General features: G+C 36.1%; 4 protein-coding genes and 1 non-coding gene across 8 annotated transcripts; 2 read left to right on the top strand and 3 right to left on the bottom strand.

Annotated features, from left to right (window-relative positions):
• The first annotated feature begins 119 nt into the window (after nucleotides 1-119).
• Nucleotides 120-2,505, top strand: LOC112792216 (uncharacterized). Its single transcript, XM_025835370.3, has 5 exons — nucleotides 120-602; nucleotides 732-805; nucleotides 1,394-1,523; nucleotides 1,645-1,959; nucleotides 2,041-2,505. Exons 1-5 carry the CDS (start codon nucleotides 489-491, stop codon nucleotides 2,311-2,313), a joined length of 906 nt encoding a protein of 301 aa, XP_025691155.1. The 5' UTR covers nucleotides 120-488; the 3' UTR covers nucleotides 2,314-2,505.
• Nucleotides 2,506-2,692: 187 nt separating this feature from the next.
• On the bottom strand, nucleotides 2,693-5,830 carry LOC112792215 (annexin D2). Its single transcript, XM_025835369.3, has 5 exons — nucleotides 5,559-5,830; nucleotides 4,816-4,961; nucleotides 4,438-4,662; nucleotides 3,833-4,045; nucleotides 2,693-3,176 (listed from the first exon to the last, which is right to left on the bottom strand). The coding sequence occupies exons 1-5, from the start codon at nucleotides 5,632-5,634 to the stop codon at nucleotides 2,883-2,885; spliced, it is 954 nt and encodes a 317-aa protein (XP_025691154.1). The 5' UTR covers nucleotides 5,635-5,830; the 3' UTR covers nucleotides 2,693-2,882.
• A 64-nt stretch (nucleotides 5,831-5,894) lies between these two features.
• Nucleotides 5,895-5,967, bottom strand: TRNAR-ACG (transfer RNA arginine (anticodon ACG)). The gene has a single exon. It is a non-coding gene; the product is annotated as a tRNA-Arg (tRNA).
• Nucleotides 5,968-6,067: 100 nt separating this feature from the next.
• On the top strand, nucleotides 6,068-10,786 carry LOC112792213 (uncharacterized). The gene is made up of 8 exons (XM_025835368.3): nucleotides 6,068-6,543; nucleotides 6,779-7,281; nucleotides 7,411-7,483; nucleotides 7,936-8,016; nucleotides 8,137-8,200; nucleotides 9,819-9,906; nucleotides 9,993-10,077; nucleotides 10,225-10,786. Exons 1-8 carry the CDS (start codon nucleotides 6,418-6,420, stop codon nucleotides 10,306-10,308), a joined length of 1,104 nt encoding a protein of 367 aa, XP_025691153.1. The 5' UTR covers nucleotides 6,068-6,417; the 3' UTR covers nucleotides 10,309-10,786.
• LOC112792214 (uncharacterized) lies at nucleotides 9,915-16,536 on the bottom strand. Of its 4 annotated transcripts, none has more exons than XR_011870266.1 (6): nucleotides 16,063-16,502; nucleotides 15,494-15,600; nucleotides 15,292-15,360; nucleotides 14,075-14,202; nucleotides 11,125-11,438; nucleotides 9,915-10,706 (listed from the first exon to the last, which is right to left on the bottom strand). XR_011870266.1 is itself a non-coding variant. In XM_072213263.1 (6 exons), the coding sequence occupies exons 4-6, from the start codon at nucleotides 14,084-14,086 to the stop codon at nucleotides 13,602-13,604; spliced, it is 303 nt and encodes a 100-aa protein (XP_072069364.1). In that variant the 5' UTR covers nucleotides 14,087-14,202; nucleotides 15,292-15,360; nucleotides 15,494-15,600; nucleotides 16,063-16,536; the 3' UTR covers nucleotides 13,036-13,601. The 4 variants fall into 4 exon arrangements, 1 of the variants encoding a protein (XP_072069364.1); XR_011870265.1 differs by having other exon boundaries at nucleotides 9,915-10,703; XM_072213263.1 differs by lacking the exons at nucleotides 9,915-10,706; nucleotides 11,125-11,438 and adding exons at nucleotides 13,036-13,624; nucleotides 13,725-13,992 and having other exon boundaries at nucleotides 16,063-16,536.
• Between the last annotated feature and the right edge of the window lie 2,265 nt (nucleotides 16,537-18,801).

Genomic DNA, 18,801 nt, shown 5'->3' with positions numbered 1-18,801 from the left:
TTTTTCTTGTAGTCAAAGAGTATAGACATAATCAGTTTGAGTTAAGTTACAGTAAAAAAGGTAGTACTCGTACTCGGAAAAAGGAAGAAATTATATAAAGGGAGGGTGGAATGACACATGGCCATTATCTGTAATGAGCGAATATCAATCCAATCCACTCAGACAGTTACATTACATACTCTACTCTCCCTCCTCTCCGACTCATCAACAGTTAGTTAATATTATTGCTTAGTACTTGAATTAAGCTACTAATAATTTGGGTTACTACTAAGTACTATATATATATATATATATATATTTTGCAGTTAGCATTTCGAAATTGAAAGAAGATAGAAAGATCAAATCAGTTGCATCGATTTCGTTGGAACGCATTTTCAAATCTGGTTCATTGCATTTGCATACATAATATACTCCCATAACATTCACCCCATCCACACCTCTCTCTCTCTCTCTCTCTCTCTCTCTCTCTCTCTCTCTCTCTCTCCGGAATGCAGAGAGCCGTCAGAACCTCACACTCCTCCACCTCCGATCTTCTCACATGGCCCGAACTCCCTCCGCCGGAATTCTCAGCCTCCTCTGCTTCCGCCCACCGCTCTCGCCAGGTTGCTATTACTTTTACTCACTAAACTCCATTACTTCTTCTTGAGCTTATTCTCTTCTTCAATCTCTCCTCAACATAACAGTATTTGTGTGTGTGTGTGTGTTTGTCAAATTGTTGGCACTATTCACAGCCTTCGGACAAAATAGGAGAGGTTCTCCGCGGGAGCCAGCTCACCGAGGAAGAAGAACAGAGTTTAATCAAGATGTAACGTCTTTTTTTTCTTTTTTTAATCTCAACTATAATTTTCAATGTTGAATGTGCATTCAGATCTAGTAGTGTCTCTTCTTTAATTAATTTATTTATTTATTTATTGCTTCGTCCTATGATCCAATTCACTGTTTCTTCTCTGTCTACTAGCTCTCTCAGTTCCTTTAAGCACTTTCCTGAATTGCGATATTGGATTTAGTTTAATTATGCACTTCTTTAATTATTATTGAGGGTGTGGTGAGAAGAACCTCTTCTGAAGAAGCTGACTAAGTGACTATTGTGTGATCTGCATTCAAAAATTGTTTAACACTGAATTTTATAGAATTGTGTTTTTGAAATTTTACTTGATGGGAATCCTCATGGTTTGATTAGTTGCAGGAACCTCTCCTCAGTTTTTACAATTTCTAGTGTATTTTTTTTTATCGTGCTTATGTGCTGCCATATTTATATCGCATATTTTAAGACACTAATGTCTTTTTCCCTTTGTGTTGAAAATCGTGGAACTTTTAGAGGTTCTTTTTTTCTTAATCTAATCTTCTTGTTATGTGAATGTCACTTATATCCTTCCATGCATGTTGCTCACAGGAAACCAAGATCAGGGTACAAAATGAATGAAATTTCTGGAAACGGTATATTTCCGGCCAGTGAGGAAGGTAGCGCATCTGAAGCCATTGATGCAAATTCAAACAGCAGAACAAGCATACGCATATATAAGGTACACCACTTAATTTGTTTGGTTTGGAGGGCAATTTTACCATATAAATATTAGTGTTATGCTTTTATAGTTTTATTACAGTATTGATTCTTATTTTATATTCCCTGCAATTGAATCTCAGCAAGCACCGAATGGAGTTAGTCAGATATCATTCAGCACAGAAGGAAGCATCCCTCCTAAGAAACCAACCTCTCTACCTGAGGTAACAAAGCAGCGTGAACTGAGTGGAACGTTGCTAACTGAACCAGACTCAAGGACTAAGAGGCAAATATCAAGCGCCAAGACCAAGGAGCTGGTTGGAAATAATATCTTTGGTCCTGCCCTTGAAGTTGTGCCTCGTTCCGCGGCACCTGCACTCACTTTCGAAATGGAAGAAAGCAAAGAGATAGGAGAACCCTTTACACCAAATGTGCGCACTTCAGTGGAAGTTTCCGATGTAGGTGTCTTCAGGTCATGACACTGCAGCTTATTTGAAAAAAAAAAATGCATTTGGATCTTAATTTTCTTCTTTTCGTAGCCTGCAGGAGGCCCAAGTAATGTCTCATTCAGCGAAGAGTCAGTCAATAAGACATCAAAAAAGCTACATAGCCAGAAGTTTGCAGAACTGACAGGCAACAATATTTTCATGGAAGATGGCCCTGCGGTATCAGCGGATAAGCCCCTGAGCAGTGCTAAACTTAGAGAAATGACCGGGAGTGACATATTCGCAGATGGAAAAGCAGAAACCAGAGAGTATTTAAGAGGTTCTCGCAGACCCCCTGGTGGAGGAAGCAGCATTGCTTTGGTTTGAGCTTTATATTATGATAGTTGGATTTGTTCTATGTAACCTTCCTATAATAATAACTTTACTGCAAGGATTGGCGTGTTGTGATATCAGCATTGTATATTCATGATATAACTCGACGCAGTATAATAAATCTGCTACATATCTACGATAATTGTCTATTTATTTTGATATCAATGATATATGGGATTAAGAAAATTGTACCAATTCTTTTTTTACTTTTTTGGTATAAGCAGTTACTACTACTTGATAATTGATACAGTTGGTTTATGCTTTATAGTTTGTACGCAAATAACGTTTAGCAAATATAGTTGGTGATCCTTAAATAATATAGAGAAGGACGAATGAAATAATTTGTTTAAAAATAAAAGGTCTATGCTACGCATTTCATATTCAAGACATATTATTTGTAAAATACCAAGATGGTTCATACATCCCTATTATAAGCATTAAGCATCATTATATAGTGTCCAGAGATGCTCATTAGCTCATCGAAGGTCGCATTGATGATGAAAGGAGAATCATATTATAGCCTAAGCAGCAATCCCAAGTCAGCTAAACAGAGAAGGGAACTCTTACTCTTCACGTCCCAACAGGGCAAGAAGCATGTCCTTATAGTCTCCAGAAGTGTCTTTGGATACTGCAATGTCCAGAGGAACGCTATTCCTTCTTTGGTATTCGTCTGCAATTCGCTGCAAATCAACCTCAGCTCTGGTTGTTACCACTCTAGTAAGGGCCCATTCATCGGTTCCCATCTTGTTTATTGCCAACCTTAGAACTTTCTCAAAATATTTCTCGGGGAAAATAAAACACTTAATCATTGATCTCAATAATTTCAGGTATTCATTATCCGGATCAGTTTTCAGATCCTGCACCCAGAACAAGCTTACTATCATTATCAGCCCCGGGGGGGGGGGGGGGTGTTAAGGGGGAGCAATAAACCAGAATATTAACTCTTTAAATTCAAATAGTTATTGGTTCCTTTTTTCAAAAATTATGTTATTACTCGACTTTGAAAGGAGGAGAAAAAGTTTTAGTAGCAACGAATACTGTAAGGGAAATACAGAGTTACAAAGAGAAACACTTCAAATAGGTTTTCATCGGAGTCCCCTAAGGCATTGCCATCAGAGACCAAGAAACAACTCACGATCACGAACACTTTGAAAACTAAAACACAAATGAACCCTCACATTCTTCTTTACACGCACCATTAAAGAAAAAGAAAAAGCATGTCATTGGTTCATTTATGACATAAATAAATGACCAGTAAAAAAAAGAAAACAGAAAAGAAAAAGCATGTCATGCTTCTTGAAGTGATCAGTTATCTTTGGTGTGTAACAAAACTAACTAAGATTTTCCTATTCAATGGAATCATTTCCAAAAAAAAAAAAAAAATTCTATCTGCATAACTGCTTTAGGTACTCAAAATAAAATGCATATGTTAATTTGAAAGTAGAGAAATAAGTATTTACTATTTAGTGCCTACAAATAATCAAGCGATTATAAATTGGCAAAACATTTATACCTTGGTTATGGAATTACCATACTCATTGTTGTAGTGATTTAGTGTTGCATTTAACTGTGTCTTACTCCTTGTTGTCAAAATCCTAATTAATTCCTCATCACCGTAGGCCTTGTCTGCAATCTTCTCATGAAGTATTTTAGCCTCAGTTTTTGCCAATGCCGTGTTCACATCATCCCCCACATAACGGAATGTGCTCACAAGAGGAACCAACAACTATTATTGGAATACCACAGGAAAAACAAAAGAGAAAAGGTTTCATTAGGTAATACAAAACAAGTAACTAAAAAAAAGAGGAAATACAAAAAAGAAGTTGCTGAAAATATGCGTTTAGGCTAGACAGAGAATAATAACGCAAAGGTAAAAAGTAGCATGTCGGTTAGCTTTTAAATCTGGCAATCCACCTTGTAAATGTGCACAGATTTGTGGAACATATTAGTTCCTTTTTTAAAATAAACGGGCCCTCCTAAAAGGTGATACCTTTCAAGCTGAGTTGTAAAAATCTTGAAAGATGTTGTCGGATGAATTAAATAACATGAAACATAGGCATCAACCTCCTCTGAGTATTTTGTAGTAACAAAGAACATTAGAAATTTCAAAGTTTTTACCCTGCGAAAGTCCCCAGAAGTATGGTAAGCAACATCCTCTTCAATGGAACGTTTGTAACGAGCTTGATATGCTTGCTTTGTCTTAAAGAGTTCAAGTGGAGATCTGGTGCAAGCAATTTCCATAAGGATAAAGTTGTTTGGTGAAGTCACTTTTTTCTTGGTGGCTTCATGAGCTAAAAGGGCGTCGCGCTCAGCAGGACCCAAAGTCCATAACATCACAATCCGCTGTTATATTCAAAATAAACAAAGGATTAAACACTGGAATTGAAAATAGCTTCATAACAGCACATATCAGTTTTCCTAAGTTAAATTACTTTGAATGTATGAAACAGAGATTCACATAAAACAAGCCAGATAGCAAAGGATTTAAAAACAAACCTCAAAGTCACTTGAAAGTTCTTTGTCTAACGATGTAAGAAGATCCTCTCCATGAGCTGAAGCATAAGCTGCACGAATCAACTCGCGCTGAGCTGAATTTCTATGAGACAGGATTTTTACTATAAGTCCTTCGTCCGTTCCCCATCCTGCAAAGACATTTCACATTAACAACAACTTGTAGTAATAATGAAAGATTTTGTATTAAGAAAGTAATTTCCCAAATCTAGCAGCGCTTAATTGTTTGATTATTCTTTTCTTAAAAAAAAGGAAAAAAAAAGATCATCATATATTTGTTTTTCTCTGTAATTCTAATTGCCACTACATATTGAAACACACAAGCATAAAACAATGTCCTGCCTATAGATCACACAGGCCACCTATTATTGCATTCCGTAATACTTTGATCCAATTGAATTACATATACAGATATTGGAAACAGGAGTAAATCGAAATCTCTAGGGAGGAAACTGCACAAATATGATCATCGCAATCTATCATGCAGTAATAAGTAACAGTAAATGCACAAACAAAACACGTATCATAAATGAATGCAATGCAGTTCTAACATCTGATCAGAAACAAAGGAGCCGTACAATCAGATCACGATCGAAATTTATTTTATGTCTTGATTTTTTTTTTTTAAAGAAGGGAGATGAATCGATAAAATGTGAACAGAATAGATCGATGATCTGACAAGAAAAATGAGGATGATGCAAATGAGAGAGAGTGAGAGTGAGAGTAACCTTGAAAAGCTTTGCGCAATTGCTCAGAGTCGTCCTCCGGAGAAGGAATCTGAGCAGGAACCTTCAAAGTCGCCATTGTCAAAAACAACGCTGCGTTTTTCGCGATCTCTCTCTACAAAATTCAGAACTCAGGAAGCAATGCCAATGTCAACGCAGAGTTAAGGCGAGCTTCTCCTTTTATACAACAATCATTAGCGTCATTAGTGCAGTGTGCTAATCTGGTAATTACAGAGCAAAGTTTCGGTCATGATTAAAAAAAAGGTAGTCACGTTGAGCTTAATTTAACTTATTTTGATAATATACATGATGAAGTCAACTATGGACCAAAAATTTAAACGACTCCACTGGGGATCGAACCCAGAATCTCTGGTTCCGTAGACCAGCGCCTTATCCATTGGGCCATGGAGTCCATTTGTTATGCAACGCCCATAAAATAAATTTTATTCATTATCATATAGCAAAGGGGTTCCCGCTTGCTGTCTTTGGCGCCGAGAGAGATGCAAAATTTTAGGTGAGTCATGCTAACTGCTGCTGAGAGAGCACCAAAACAAGGATCCGGAGAGTTGCCAACAATCTGGAAGCAATTCTCTACCCAACAAAAACTATTATTATTTTGTAGTCTTCGGCCGGCGCCGGTTTGTTCGGTTTCTTTTATACAGTTAGATAATCCACATCATTAGAATTAAATTAATGATCGACTTTGGTGGAGAGAAAGGAATGGTGGACGAACCATAAGTATCGAGTAGGAATAATAAGAATAATAGTATAGGAATCGCAGCGATTGTAACAACCATTGTGCGGTGGAAAATTGAAATTGTAACAATCGCATCCACGAAAAAAGGTGGCTAAAGATAGGAATATGGGTAAAAAGCAATCGTTACGCAGCAAAGCAGCTCACTTTGTATCTGATCTCACCACTGTTCTTCTCAACCCGATCTCTGATAACCTAACCAACAGCAACAACAACAAACCCTCTCCTCCTCTTGTAAGTTCTCTTTTTTCTCTCTCAATTCAACCTTCCATTATCAATTATTTATATCTCATCACATCATATCATGCTCTTATTGTTATTAATCGTTATCATTCATTATTATTGAATTGGATTAGTCCCATAGGCTGGACCTAGATTTTGGGCGTAACGGCATTGTCATTTTTATTTAAGGAATGTATTTTTGTTTTCTTCCCTTTCAAATCTCGCGGAATTTTGTTGTTTTCTCCAGGAGGAAGCGGGTGAATTTGAATCTGAATCAAGAGGGAGTGAATCAGAGGGTATCCGTGATTTAGTTGATGGGCCTGATACTTCGTCATTTGCTGCATTCCTCTATTCTTTTTTGTCTTCCTCAGATTCTGATGACCATGCTGATCCGGATGGGCAGGTTCATCATGATATAATAACTGTTGCGGATGATCCTTTATCAGGCCTAGCCATGAAGGAAAACGTTGTTCTTAAGAAGAGTTTGTTGTTTACTGCCATTCACCAAGCCGCTAGCATGGGTGGTTTTCTCGGCAACAAAAGGAAGCATGATGATGGGAACCGCTCTAACTCTTCTGAGGTAGAGATGGGGCAGATTCAGCTTGTCGAGAAGCAGCCTGTGACGGATTTGGTTGATGAGCCCCCTGAAACTTCGGAGCCTTCCATGCTCATCTCGGCTGCTGTAAGGAATGCCATGTATGCTTCGCTTCCTAGTCTTGTTCAAGGGAGAAAATGGATGTTGCTATACAGGTATCTAAGAATAAAGATTCACTCTTTGGATCATGGAGGACACAAGAGTATGCTTTTGTGTGTTAAGAGGTTCACAAACATTGCTATTAATGAATATTAGTTTTTGGATTTACCTCTGCATTTATGCAGCACCTGGAGGCATGGTGCATCACTTGCAACTCTTTATCGAAGGAGCATGCTTTGGCCTGGATTGAGTTTGTTGGTAATGTTTCATGCCCTTGAGCAGATGTTAGTTTTAACTTTTAAGCGCGCATTTACCCATGTCTGCATTTGAGAAACAATGTTAGTTTATAGCTGCCAAACCCAATTTGATGTTATGGATGAAAGGCTGAGTTTCTTTTTAATGCTAAGCACCAAGTATTCTAGTAGTCCTGATTCTTTGATGGCCTCGGTGGTATTTGTATATTGTATACAAAATTTTGACATAATAATAAATGCCAGCATGTCCTTGTTTAAGGAGACTGTAATTTAAGTCACAAGTTTGTAAGCTCACTATCAAAACAAGTTTAGGCTGTCGAATTGGAAAGCAATGTCTTGGAATTCCAATATTAAAGAGACATACTACTGTTGTGTGATTTAACCGGTGTGCCTAATTTCTGGCGTTCTGGACTCTTTATTACTCATGAATTGGTTCTCAATGGTATTCTGTCACAGGTTGTTGGTGACCGTCAAGGAGCAGTATTTGGTGGCCTGGTTGAAGCACCTCTTAGACCTTCCACCAAGAAAAAGTACCAGGTCATATTTTATCCTTTCTACTATCTGATTTTATTGGCTGCTTTACTAATTATGATTATTTATTTTCCAATAATGCTCCTTTTTAACTTTTGTATCTTGTTGACATTGAATTTCGCACAGGGTACAAACAGTTCATTTGTTTTCACAAATACCTCCGGTCATCCTGTTATATATCGTCCAACAGGTGTATATCTTTGATTCAGTTCAAACACGTTTCTCTCTGTCTATCTTTTACTGTTACCGTTATTCTGCGTTTTGCTTGTAATCAAAAGAAGGGATAGTAATTAATATTCAGAATCCTTAAATGTTTTGGTTAAATTACACAGTTGGTTCTTACATTTTCAGTAAAATTACAAATTACTCCCTACACTTTAAAAGTTTATAATTGGATCTCTAAAGAGAATTAAAATTTGAAATTTAGTCCCCGCCATTCAAAAAGTGTTTGATTTAACAGAATATTCTCTATTTTAAAGATGTGAGCTGCACATGTTTGACAATAGGAACCAATTTGCAATTTTAGTAAAAGTATTAGGACCAACTGTATAATTTAATCATTTGAAAATGACCAAAAACTCCCTAGACTATCTGAACCCACCCCACCCCTCCCCAGCTCTCTCACTCTTACTTTCTCACTTTCCAAAATGACACCCCAACCCCAGCGCTCTCTGTCTCTCACCTCGGCTCACCGTTGCCGCACCGGATCCACTGCATTTGTGGTCACGAGTTGGGTCTCGCCTCCTTCCTCCATCTCGCCTCTCTCATCCGGCTACTTTTTCTTCTCTTCCAATCCCAATACTGAATACCGATAAATGGAAGAGAACAATTCCAATCCCAAACATGCTCAAAATGAACAATTTAATGTCTAAGGAAAAAATAGCAACAAATCAACATCAAAATAGTAACTCAATTTATCAGTGGATCCGACGCGGTAATCGAGGTGAGAGGCACGGCGACGGTGAACCGAGGTGAGAGACAAAGAGCGCTGGGGTTGGGGTGTCGTTTTGGAAAGTGAGAAAGTGAGAGTGAGAGAGCTGGGGAGGGGCAGGGTGAGTTCAGATAGCCTAGGAAGTTTTTGGTCATTTTCAAATGGTTAAATTAAACGGTTGGTCTCCATACTTTCACTAAAATTGCAAGTTGGTCCCTATTGTCAAACATGTGCAGCTTACATGTTTAAAACTGAGAATATTCTGTTAAATCAAACATTTTTTGAACGACGGAAACTAAATTGCAAATTTTAATTCTCTTTAGGGACTCAATTATAAACTTTTAAAGTGTAGGGACCAATTTATAATTTCACTAAAAATGTAGGGTCCAACTCTGTAATTTAACCAAATGTTTTATACGATTTTGAATATTTTGATATGCTTACCCCAAGAACATGTGGAATGGTAAGTAGGAATGTTCCACGTGTTCTGTAGTGCACTCTTCGGAAATTATGCCATGAAGGACATCCCTGTTGTTTTTGCCTAAAACCTGGCAATATTTTAGAACTTCCTTCCATCCATTCTTTATAAATTTAAAAGGCTACATTTCTGGATAATCATAAGATCACATGACATCTCGTTCAATGAAATGTATCTTTTGAATATATGGAACCAATTCTTGTTGAGGAAAGGTTTCTTTTGATCTTCAGCAGAAACTCCAGAATTTCTATGCTACATGAGTTGGTTATTTTATGAGTTATGTTTGTTAGATATTCAGCAGAGTGATTAAGCATCGGATGATGCTTTTCTTAAGTTTTGAAATTCCAGGAGCTGCTCTTTTTCTTGAATAACTATGCTGAACTGAGTTACATTTTGCAGGAAAAAATCGCTACTTCACGCTTTGCACCAGTGACTTTCTAGCTATTGGTGGAGGAAGTAATTTTGCGCTTTATTTGGAGGATGATCTGTAAGAATGTTGTGCTTTAGTCATAAAAACAAATTGTTGCATTCCGTGTCATTTTCTTCTAACATTTTTTTACATTTCTTCTCAAGAATGCATGGATCAAGTTCAGTCTCAGAAACCTATGGAAATCCTTGCCTTGCACATTCTAGAGAGTTTGAAGTGAAGGAAGTTGAGGTATGCACGGAGCTCCCATGCTCACTTGAGCCCCTTCCCCTCCCACACATACACTAGAAGTAGAAAACAATTATCAATTAAGCGGAGTCATTTATTAGAAATAAAGGAGCTAATCAGTGATTTTTCATTTTTGTGTCTTCCATGTAGTTGTGGGGCTTTGTATTTTCTTCACAGTATGAGGAAATAGTGGCATTGAGCAAAACAGAGGCACCTGGGATCTGTCATTGGTGAATATCTCTGGTGTTTACAAGATGTTAGTCTGATAATGCCTTGCTGTTTGTGTTCTATTGGATGGTTGTGTTGAGTCATAAAACCAACAGTGTCCTGCAAGTACTGGGATTGTGATGGAGAAGTTTTATGCGTCCACCCATGTTATCCAAATGTAAATATTTGCAAGGACAGTACAGTGGTTCTTCTCCTTCACAAAAATTGTCAATTTTGTGTTTTCACACTTAAAAGGTGATGGAGGAAAACTAAGGATAGAACTCGTATAGCTTGGCTATTTTTTGAGTCTAGAACGGGAATGTTAATCGGGGAGAAGGTCTTAGGCATTCATAAACAGGGATCCTTTGGTGGCTAATTTCTATTATCCATAGTTACTGTTGGCTAATTGGCTTAACGGCATTCTGCTGAAAAAAAGAGACGTTAGCACCTAGTAGGGTTCTTAATAAAATAATATGTTAAAAGTTTAAAGGATTTAAAGGTTTAACTGAGATTTAAACGAAATTGAATTGAATATAATAAAAAAATGTTTTACAGGGAGTTAATGTTAAAATTATTATAGGAAGAATTTTTTAATTTTATTTTAATAAATATAAAATACATATATAAAAAAAATTAAACTATACTATAAAAATAATTTAAATTAGATTATCGATTTTTTATCTGTTCACTCGTAACTATTATTTTTTGAAAAAGTATGAGAAAACAATATCCCTTATTGTACAATACATACAATAGGGTTTAATTGAAATTAAAATTAAATTATGGGTAATTATTTAATTTTGAATTCTTTCTAATTTGAAATTTCAAACAAATTAGGATTACCGTTATAGAATCAAAACAACGAACTCCCTCTCTCAAGACGGTGTGACCTCCATTCTCTCGATTAATCCGAGAATCTCGCCGCTTTAGCTCCGCCACGGTCACCGACTGCCGTCTGCGTCTGTTCCCACCGCCCTCTCGTCCGCATAGTCCACCGCCCAGCACTGCGTCCCGTTGGTTTGCAGGATCTTCTCAACGACACAACAACCTAGACCTCCAGCAAGGTTAGTGCGCAGCCGGTTTGCCTTCTTCCGAATGGCGACATCGCAAGACGAACGTGTTTCAAGCGAGGGTCATTCTTCATTCACACCACCGAGCTGAAATTCATTAATGGAGTGCGATATGGTTGAACCGCTAGTTTGTGTTCCGTTTGCCATTGCAGAGAATTTATCAAACCAACATGAAAACTTATTCGGCGATGTTATATTTTTTTACTTTATTCTAATCTTATTTTTTCCTCAACAGAAACTAGTCGAGACGCGATGCTCACCTTGCTACATTAACAACTTGTTTATCCACTTGGAGCAACATAATGAGCATGCTAAGTTGGCCGAGATTGAGGCCATTAGTTTTGATTTTCTGCGGCAGGTACCGCAATGGCATGTGAAGCAGAGTATCATGCTCCAACTAGCTAGGGCTTATGACGTGGAGTCAAACACTCTCAAGGTCGACGCAGGGGACATTCACGTTACCGCCGAACTGATCGGCAATATATTCGGCATACCTTCTCGAGATTAGTCAAAGTTATGTAACATGTAAAAATTCTTATGCGTGGTTTTTGTTTTTCCTTTGTTGACACTGACTGATTGTTGTACATTGCTTCATTAACGCGAGAGACCCAATCTCAGAACTGCAAAAAAAAATGCATCGCATTTGACAATTAAGAGAAACTTTTAGAAGAAAACTACAACACAACTGCGGGACTTCGTCTTTGCTTGTCCAATGGAGACCGAGCATCAGAGGATGACCTTTAGACAATACTTTATCCTGATAGTTTTGAAGATGTTTCTTAGCCCCACAAGTCAGCAAACTATTTCTCTGTGGCACCTCCCTCTGATATTGGATGTCTCGAACCCAAGAAGATTTCACTGGCCGTATCAGATATTAAAGTGGTTGCGAGATGCGATAAGAAAATTCCAAGACCAGAACCGGAAAACATGCGGCGGGTGCATGTTCGTGTTGCAACTAAATTTCCTAAATTTTAGAAACATGTAAGGCCTAAGGTGTAAGTCCTAATATTTAAGTTACTTGTGTATAGGTTTTGTACTTTCAACGCTTAAAGCATGGTCCGTTGCATGCATGTCAAGTACCCGAGCCTTGGATTGTTGAATGGACCGCTAATGAACTTGATAAGAAGGCTGACCATGTTCTCTCACAGGTTTAATCTCTAATAATCTCATTTTTATAATCAAATTGAATACAAATGCCATTAAAGGTTCACGTTGATTTTTTTCTATCTTTGTTGTCCCGTATTGAACACACAGAGTTGCATAGCCGACAATACAAGGAAAGGGAAAAAACAAAAGAAATAGTCTAGTAGTAAAGCAATAGACAAAAAAGGAAGGTGTAAAAGGCCCCGCAAGGACCCTGACCAATTGCCATCTACCCAAGGCAAGATTACATCTCAGCAAAGCTATAACGATGCGGATAAGGTAATTTGCTTTATCACAGATTACCTTATCATCATCCTTATAGCTTTGTTGAGATGTAGTCTTGCCCTAGGTAGACGGCGATTGGTCAGGGTCCTTGCAGGCCTTTTACACCTTCCTTTTTTGTTTATTGCTTTACTATTAGACTCTTTCTTTTGTTTTTTTCCTTTCCTTGCATTGTCGGCTATGCAATCATGTGTGTTCAATACGGGACAACAAAGATAGAAAAAACTCAACGTGAACATCTAATGGCATTTGTATTCAGTTTGATGATAAAAATGAGATTATTAGAGATTGAACCTGTGAGATAACATGATCGACCTTCTTATCAAGTTCATTAGCGGTCCATTCAACAATCCAAGGCTCAGGTACTTGACATGCATGCAACGGACCATGCTTTAAGCGCTGAAAGTACAAAACATATACACAAGTAACTTAAATATTAGGACTTACACCTTAGGTCGTACATGTTTTTAAAATTTAGGAAATTTAGTTGCAATACCAGCAACACGAACATGCACATGCCGCATGTTTTCCGGTTTTGATCTTGGAATATCCTTATCGCATCTCGCAACCACTTTAATATCTGATACGGCCAGTGGAATCTTCTTGTGTTCGAGATATCCAATATCAGAGGGAGGTGCCACAGAGAAATAGTCTATTGGCTTGTGGGGTAAGAAACATCTTCAAAACCACCAGGATAAAGTATCGTCTAAAGGTCATCCTCTGTTGCTTGGTCTCCATTGGACAGACAAAGACAAAGTCCCGCAGTTGTGTTGTAGTTTTCTTCTGAAACTCTCTCTTAATTGCCCAATGCGATGCATTTTTTTTCTACAGTTCCGGAATTGGGTCCCCTGCGTTAGTAAAGCAGTGTACAACAATCAGTCAGTGTCAACAATGGAAAAACAAAAACCACGCATAAGAATTTTTACATGTTACATAACTTTGACTAACCTCGAGAAGGTATGCCGAATACATTGCTGATCAATTCGGCGGTAATGCAAATGTCCCCTGCGTCGACCTTGAGAGTATTTGACTCCACGTCATAAGTCCTAGCTAGTTGGAGCATGATGCTCTGCTTCACATGCCATTGCGGTACCCGCTGCAAAAAATCAAAACCAATGGCCTCAATCTCGGCCAACTTAGCATGCTCATTATGTTGTTCCAAGTGGGTAAACAAGTTGTTAATGTAGCAAGGTGAGCATTGCGTCTCGACTAATTTCTGTTGAAGAAAAAATAGGATCAAAATAAAGTCAAAAAATATAACCAAATATGTCCTTTTAATAATGTAAACAATGTGATACCTTTTTACCCATATGAGTTTGTATTCGGCCGGTGTAAAAAACGGTTTGTTGGAGCACCGTGATAATTTACTCACGCAATAGTCCCCCTTAATTCTATGTATTTAACTTTTACAAAAGAAACAGGTAACCTGCAGCCAAATAACGTAAATAATAGCATAATATTACATTTCAATTGATGTAACTTTAATTATTGGATCGAGATGGTATCACAATATAATACTGATGTATCGAGGCAGAAAAGAAATTATTTGCGTTGAAGATTCTAGCTTTTTTCTAATTTCTAATATGCTTCGGAAGATTTATCAAGATCAAACCTCCAAATATCTCTATAGTAACCATCTATAATTAAGATAAAAAAAATAATTCATGAAAACAGATCATTAACTACGAAGACCAACTGTCCAACCACATATTCAAGTAACGATCCAAATAAATAAGCGCAAGTTCTATTAGATACACCAACCAACCAATACCCTAGTAAAGCGACCATCCAAAATGCTTACGAAAATTATTAACAAACCAAGAGGAGCAGCAAAGCCGTCAATTACAACCATATCAATCATCCGTGTGAACTACTTTCGCACAATGCAACAACTTGGCAGACCCAGAAATCAATTTTTTTCCTCCAGAAAAGGCATACCAATAAATAAAGCACAAATTAGCTATCCATTTTAGGTGTATTCTAGAACGAAAATGTTTACTGAACAAACACAAACCAGGCAAAAACTAAAAGAAAAAAATAAAAAAATTAGATGTTTTCGAAGAAGCCTTCAACATAATAATATCAAAATAGCATTCACAGTCATTGAAATAAATTCTCTCAATTTTTCTGTATATATTAACATCATCTATTAAAATCAATGGCCGATTACATACTGATGTAACCACCAATTAAATATGCCCAATATCTATGATTAGGACCAACCATTCAATCACATAATAAAAAAGAATGTTTACCAAGGATAAAATGCAAAAAAAAAAACAGTTAATGTTTACTTTCTCTAATGAGCACGAGATTCAGTGATGGCCCTAACCTCTTTTTTAATAGATTGGAATAAAAGATGAAAGATACATGAGTTAACCTGAATATAAAAAGGCTTCAAATGAACGAATGAATACAAAAATTAGAAAGTGGACATTGTGATGCAAATTCATAGAAACCAAAACAAACGGAGTGAAAATGAATATATAATGAACACTAGAGGAAAGGGATTGACCTCATTGCAATTAAAGACGCCTGTCTTGTTAAAACTTTGAACCTGGGCTAGTGCGATTTCTCTAGCTTCCTGAGGCACACACAAAAAATAGTGAATATTGTATACTTTTTCTACTCATGCAGCTGGGACCATGAGTGAAAATTAAAAAATAAAAACATAATCAAATTTGGTTTGAACAAAACAACAGAACATAATGATGCACCTCAAGGCCCTCAACGGTGTCTTTATATCCAAATAGCAGATATTTCCTTGTTAGAGTCCCCTTAATGCAATTTGGCATTTGGGGTGTGAAAATCTAGTGGTCCGAGCCTGATAAGAAAATTATTTAATTTTAATTACACACCAATAATAAAAGGTTCAGGTAATTCTTTGGCTAGAATAACAAAGGCAATATAGGAAGAATTGGAAATTGTTGTGCATGCAAAATTGAAACTAAAAAAAAAAAAAAAACTTGCAAGACTAACCATCCAATACCCTACTAAAGTAACTATCAAATTGTTGTATTCCTGCACGGGACGGAAAAAAAATTAAAATTTAATTGCTATATATACAAGATTACTAAACTTTTTCGACCATTCCCGCGCTAAAGTTAAATCATCATGAATTGCAATAATCTCAACCAACATCATATTCCACATGCTCTAGGATACTAAAATTGAACCTAATGCTTTCTCAATATGTATAATCACTCATATCAGCAGCAAAATCTGTCAATAGTACAACATGCAACAGCGATTACGAATCGAAAAATGAACAACTCAACCCACTTACCTTGGATGGTTAGCCTACTGCTGGCGATGATGTTCGTTGTGGTCCCGGTGAATGGTAGACGAGCAGGCGGCTAATCTTCCAGGATCGGATGCTCGGCTACCACCAGTGCAACGGGTATGCTGGAGACGACGGCTTCCGCACGAGGAGAATAGTGCAGCTAATCGGTTCAGCGGTGACGACTCACTTGGCTGCAATTCGGTCGGAGGCGTAGCGCGCAGGAAATGGGTTGCAGTGACGGTGAGATGTGCAACGGCAACAGGGTGAGGGACTTGAGAGTAGCGATGAAGGACGCTCGCGAGGACAGGTCGCCTTCCGGGGTTACAGCTTCCGGCGCACGCGGTTCTGCATCGATAAGGGTCTGTGTAGCGACTGGGAGGGTTTTTGGTGGGGGAGACAAACCGTGAGAACCAAAAGTATTGGATAATTGGGAGAGAAATTCAAAATAGGAGTAAATTAGTGGTGGGGTAAATTAAACAGCCATTAGAAATTAGGGTTATTGAGAGTTAATTTACTCTTTTAATTTAAATTGGGCCTAATAAATAGCCCATTATAATCATTGTATACATATTTTATTGTCTCCCTAATAAAAGTCTTATATTTTTATAAATCAGATCGATTTTAGTGGCTGATTTTTAATTAACCAATTGAATCGCTAATCTGGTTTGATTTTAAAAATCATAATTTACACTATTTGTTGTACATATTTTTTATATAGTTTTTTATGGTATAAAATAAATTTTTTATCGATTATTTTTAATGCAAAAAAAAAAGGTATGCAAGGAAGATTTTTTATTTAAATAAATTAAATAAATATTCTATTTACTGAAATAAATAATTATAAAAATTATTATTAAAATACGTCTTCCAGTCTTATTAGTGTATTTTGTTTACACTGTAGATCAGATATGTGAAATTTGAAAAAATACACTTATCTAGTTTACACGATACTCTCATAGTTATCTTGTTTACGATATAAATGAAATGTGTATTTGTCAATATAAAAATATAATTTTTAAAAATAATAAAAATATTAATAATTTAAATTGGACTAAATTCTTAAAAATAAAACGTTTCAAATAATAGAAAAAATAGATGATTTTAAATTATTTGAAATGTACAATTTATTTTTTCTATTATTTAAAATTGTCTATTTTTTTATTATTTAAAATATTTTATTATTAAAAATTTAGTCCAATTTAAATTATTAATATTTTTTATTATTTTTAAAAATTATATTTTTATATTTATAAATACACATCCTATAAACGAAATATTTATATTTTTTTAAATTTTACCTATCTTTTTTATAGTATAAACAAGATACATTCATAATTATTTTTATTTACAATATAAATAAGATAAGATTAAGAAACATATTTTTATAGTAATTTTTATAATTATTTATTTTAATAAATAAAATATTTATTTAAATAAAAAATCCTGTCCAAGGAAAGTCTTTTTTAGAAATCCATACAAGAAGAGCATATAATATACATATAACATTTTCCTGTAAATTATTATTTCACATTACGGAAAAGCTATTAAATAAAGAAAAAAAATTTGTCTGTAATCAATTATTTTCACTATTTATACATATAGTCAATTTTGACTGAATAATAATTTTTTTTGTTAAAAACTCAAATACAATCACTTTATATAAAATTAATAATTAAATTTTATTAAATAAAAAATTTGATTAAATCAAACAAATTATTTAATAATTCTTCCTATTAATTTGAGCTGAAGTGACTACCTGACATTTTATTTTTTCTTTTACACCCTATAAATAATATTTCAACGGCGTCTTCCTTTTTTTAATCTGGACTTTTTGACGGAAGGCAGACCCGTTACCGCATAAGGGAGAATTCGTCTGTACGGCAATTCTCCCTTCACCTACCCCAACCCGGTAGACTGGAAAACGATGTCGTTTTCTGGGCACCGCATAGGGCAGCCGCAAACGATTCTCAAACTTTGAAGATATTTGGAACTGGGACATCTAAGTCAAAATGGCGCCAAAGTCCACCCAATCTTCGCAAGCCATGAATGGCAGAGTTCTCTTCTATTCCCTCCTTAACTCACAGCCTGATCTCCAAACGTTCATCAGGTCCTTGATCTGCGTTCATCAATTTTATTTTTATATTTTTCAATTCTTCAATTGCCGCTACGACACGCCCTTAATTAATCGAATTACCACGCTAACGTTATTTGAGAATCTCGCATAACACAGGAAGTCGATTCTGTGACAAAGGATTACATAGAGAATCAATTGTTGATTATATAAATAGAAAAAAATTCTTATGGTTTTGATTGAGACCCCTTTTTATGTATCGTTGTATTTTTATTATGCTAAACCTGAACATGGAATCTCTTGGTCAAAGCATGGTTTCTGTCCAGAACGGATCCAATATTATTTAACTTAATATTTTACTTCGCAGATTATCTATATTCAATCTGATATATATATTCGTTGGGAAAATAATCTTCTTAAATTGTTAGTGCTTCTGATTGTGTATTATTGATTTAATATCTTTATCCATAAATTTCCTTGTGCATTAACTAATTCGTTAACAACTTAGTTGGAAAAATGATCATGTGAAGCATGTCTTATTAACCTTTTTTCCCCCTCTCCCACAACTGAGGGATTGTGACTTTCATCTGTTTGACATGTGAGATTGCAAAAGGTAACTCCTGAACTGTCTTGATTAGAAGCCGGTACCATTAACCTTGTTTCCTTTGGGG

The sequence above is a fragment of the Arachis hypogaea genome, chromosome 13 (assembly GCF_003086295.3).
Source record: "Arachis hypogaea cultivar Tifrunner chromosome 13, arahy.Tifrunner.gnm2.J5K5, whole genome shotgun sequence".
In the NCBI taxonomy this organism is placed as follows: domain Eukaryota; kingdom Viridiplantae; phylum Streptophyta; class Magnoliopsida; order Fabales; family Fabaceae; genus Arachis; species Arachis hypogaea.
This window is presented reverse-complemented; position numbering and strand designations above follow the sequence as displayed.

Bases quoted from the DNA above. Each gene is read 5' to 3' on its own strand.
- LOC112792216 (XM_025835370.3), top strand. From the start codon at position 489: ATGCAGAGAGCCGTCAGAACCTCACACTCCTCCACCTCCGATCTTCTC. The intron at 1,524-1,644 runs GTACACCACTTA...ATTGAATCTCAG, and splicing joins CAAGCATACGCATATATAAG to CAAGCACCGAATGGAGTTAG. The intron at 1,960-2,040 runs GTAGGTGTCTTC...TTCTTTTCGTAG, and splicing joins CTTCAGTGGAAGTTTCCGAT to CCTGCAGGAGGCCCAAGTAA.
- LOC112792215 (XM_025835369.3), bottom strand. From the start codon at position 5,634: ATGGCGACTTTGAAGGTTCCTGCTCAGATTCCTTCTCCGGAGGACGAC. The intron at 4,962-5,558 runs GTTACTCTCACT...ATGTCTTTGCAG, and splicing joins ATTGCGCAAAGCTTTTCAAG to GATGGGGAACGGACGAAGGA. The intron at 3,177-3,832 runs GTATAAATGTTT...TTCTGGGTGCAG, and splicing joins ATGGTAATTCCATAACCAAG to GATCTGAAAACTGATCCGGA.
- LOC112792213 (XM_025835368.3), top strand. From the start codon at position 6,418: ATGGGTAAAAAGCAATCGTTACGCAGCAAAGCAGCTCACTTTGTATCT. The intron at 8,201-9,818 runs GTGTATATCTTT...TACATTTTGCAG, and splicing joins TGTTATATATCGTCCAACAG to GAAAAAATCGCTACTTCACG. The intron at 10,078-10,224 runs GTATGCACGGAG...TCTTCCATGTAG, and splicing joins TTGAAGTGAAGGAAGTTGAG to TTGTGGGGCTTTGTATTTTC.
- LOC112792214 (XM_072213263.1), bottom strand. The intron at 13,625-13,724 runs GTTAGTCAAAGT...TTACTAACGCAG, and splicing joins ATTCGGCATACCTTCTCGAG to GGGACCCAATTCCGGAACTG.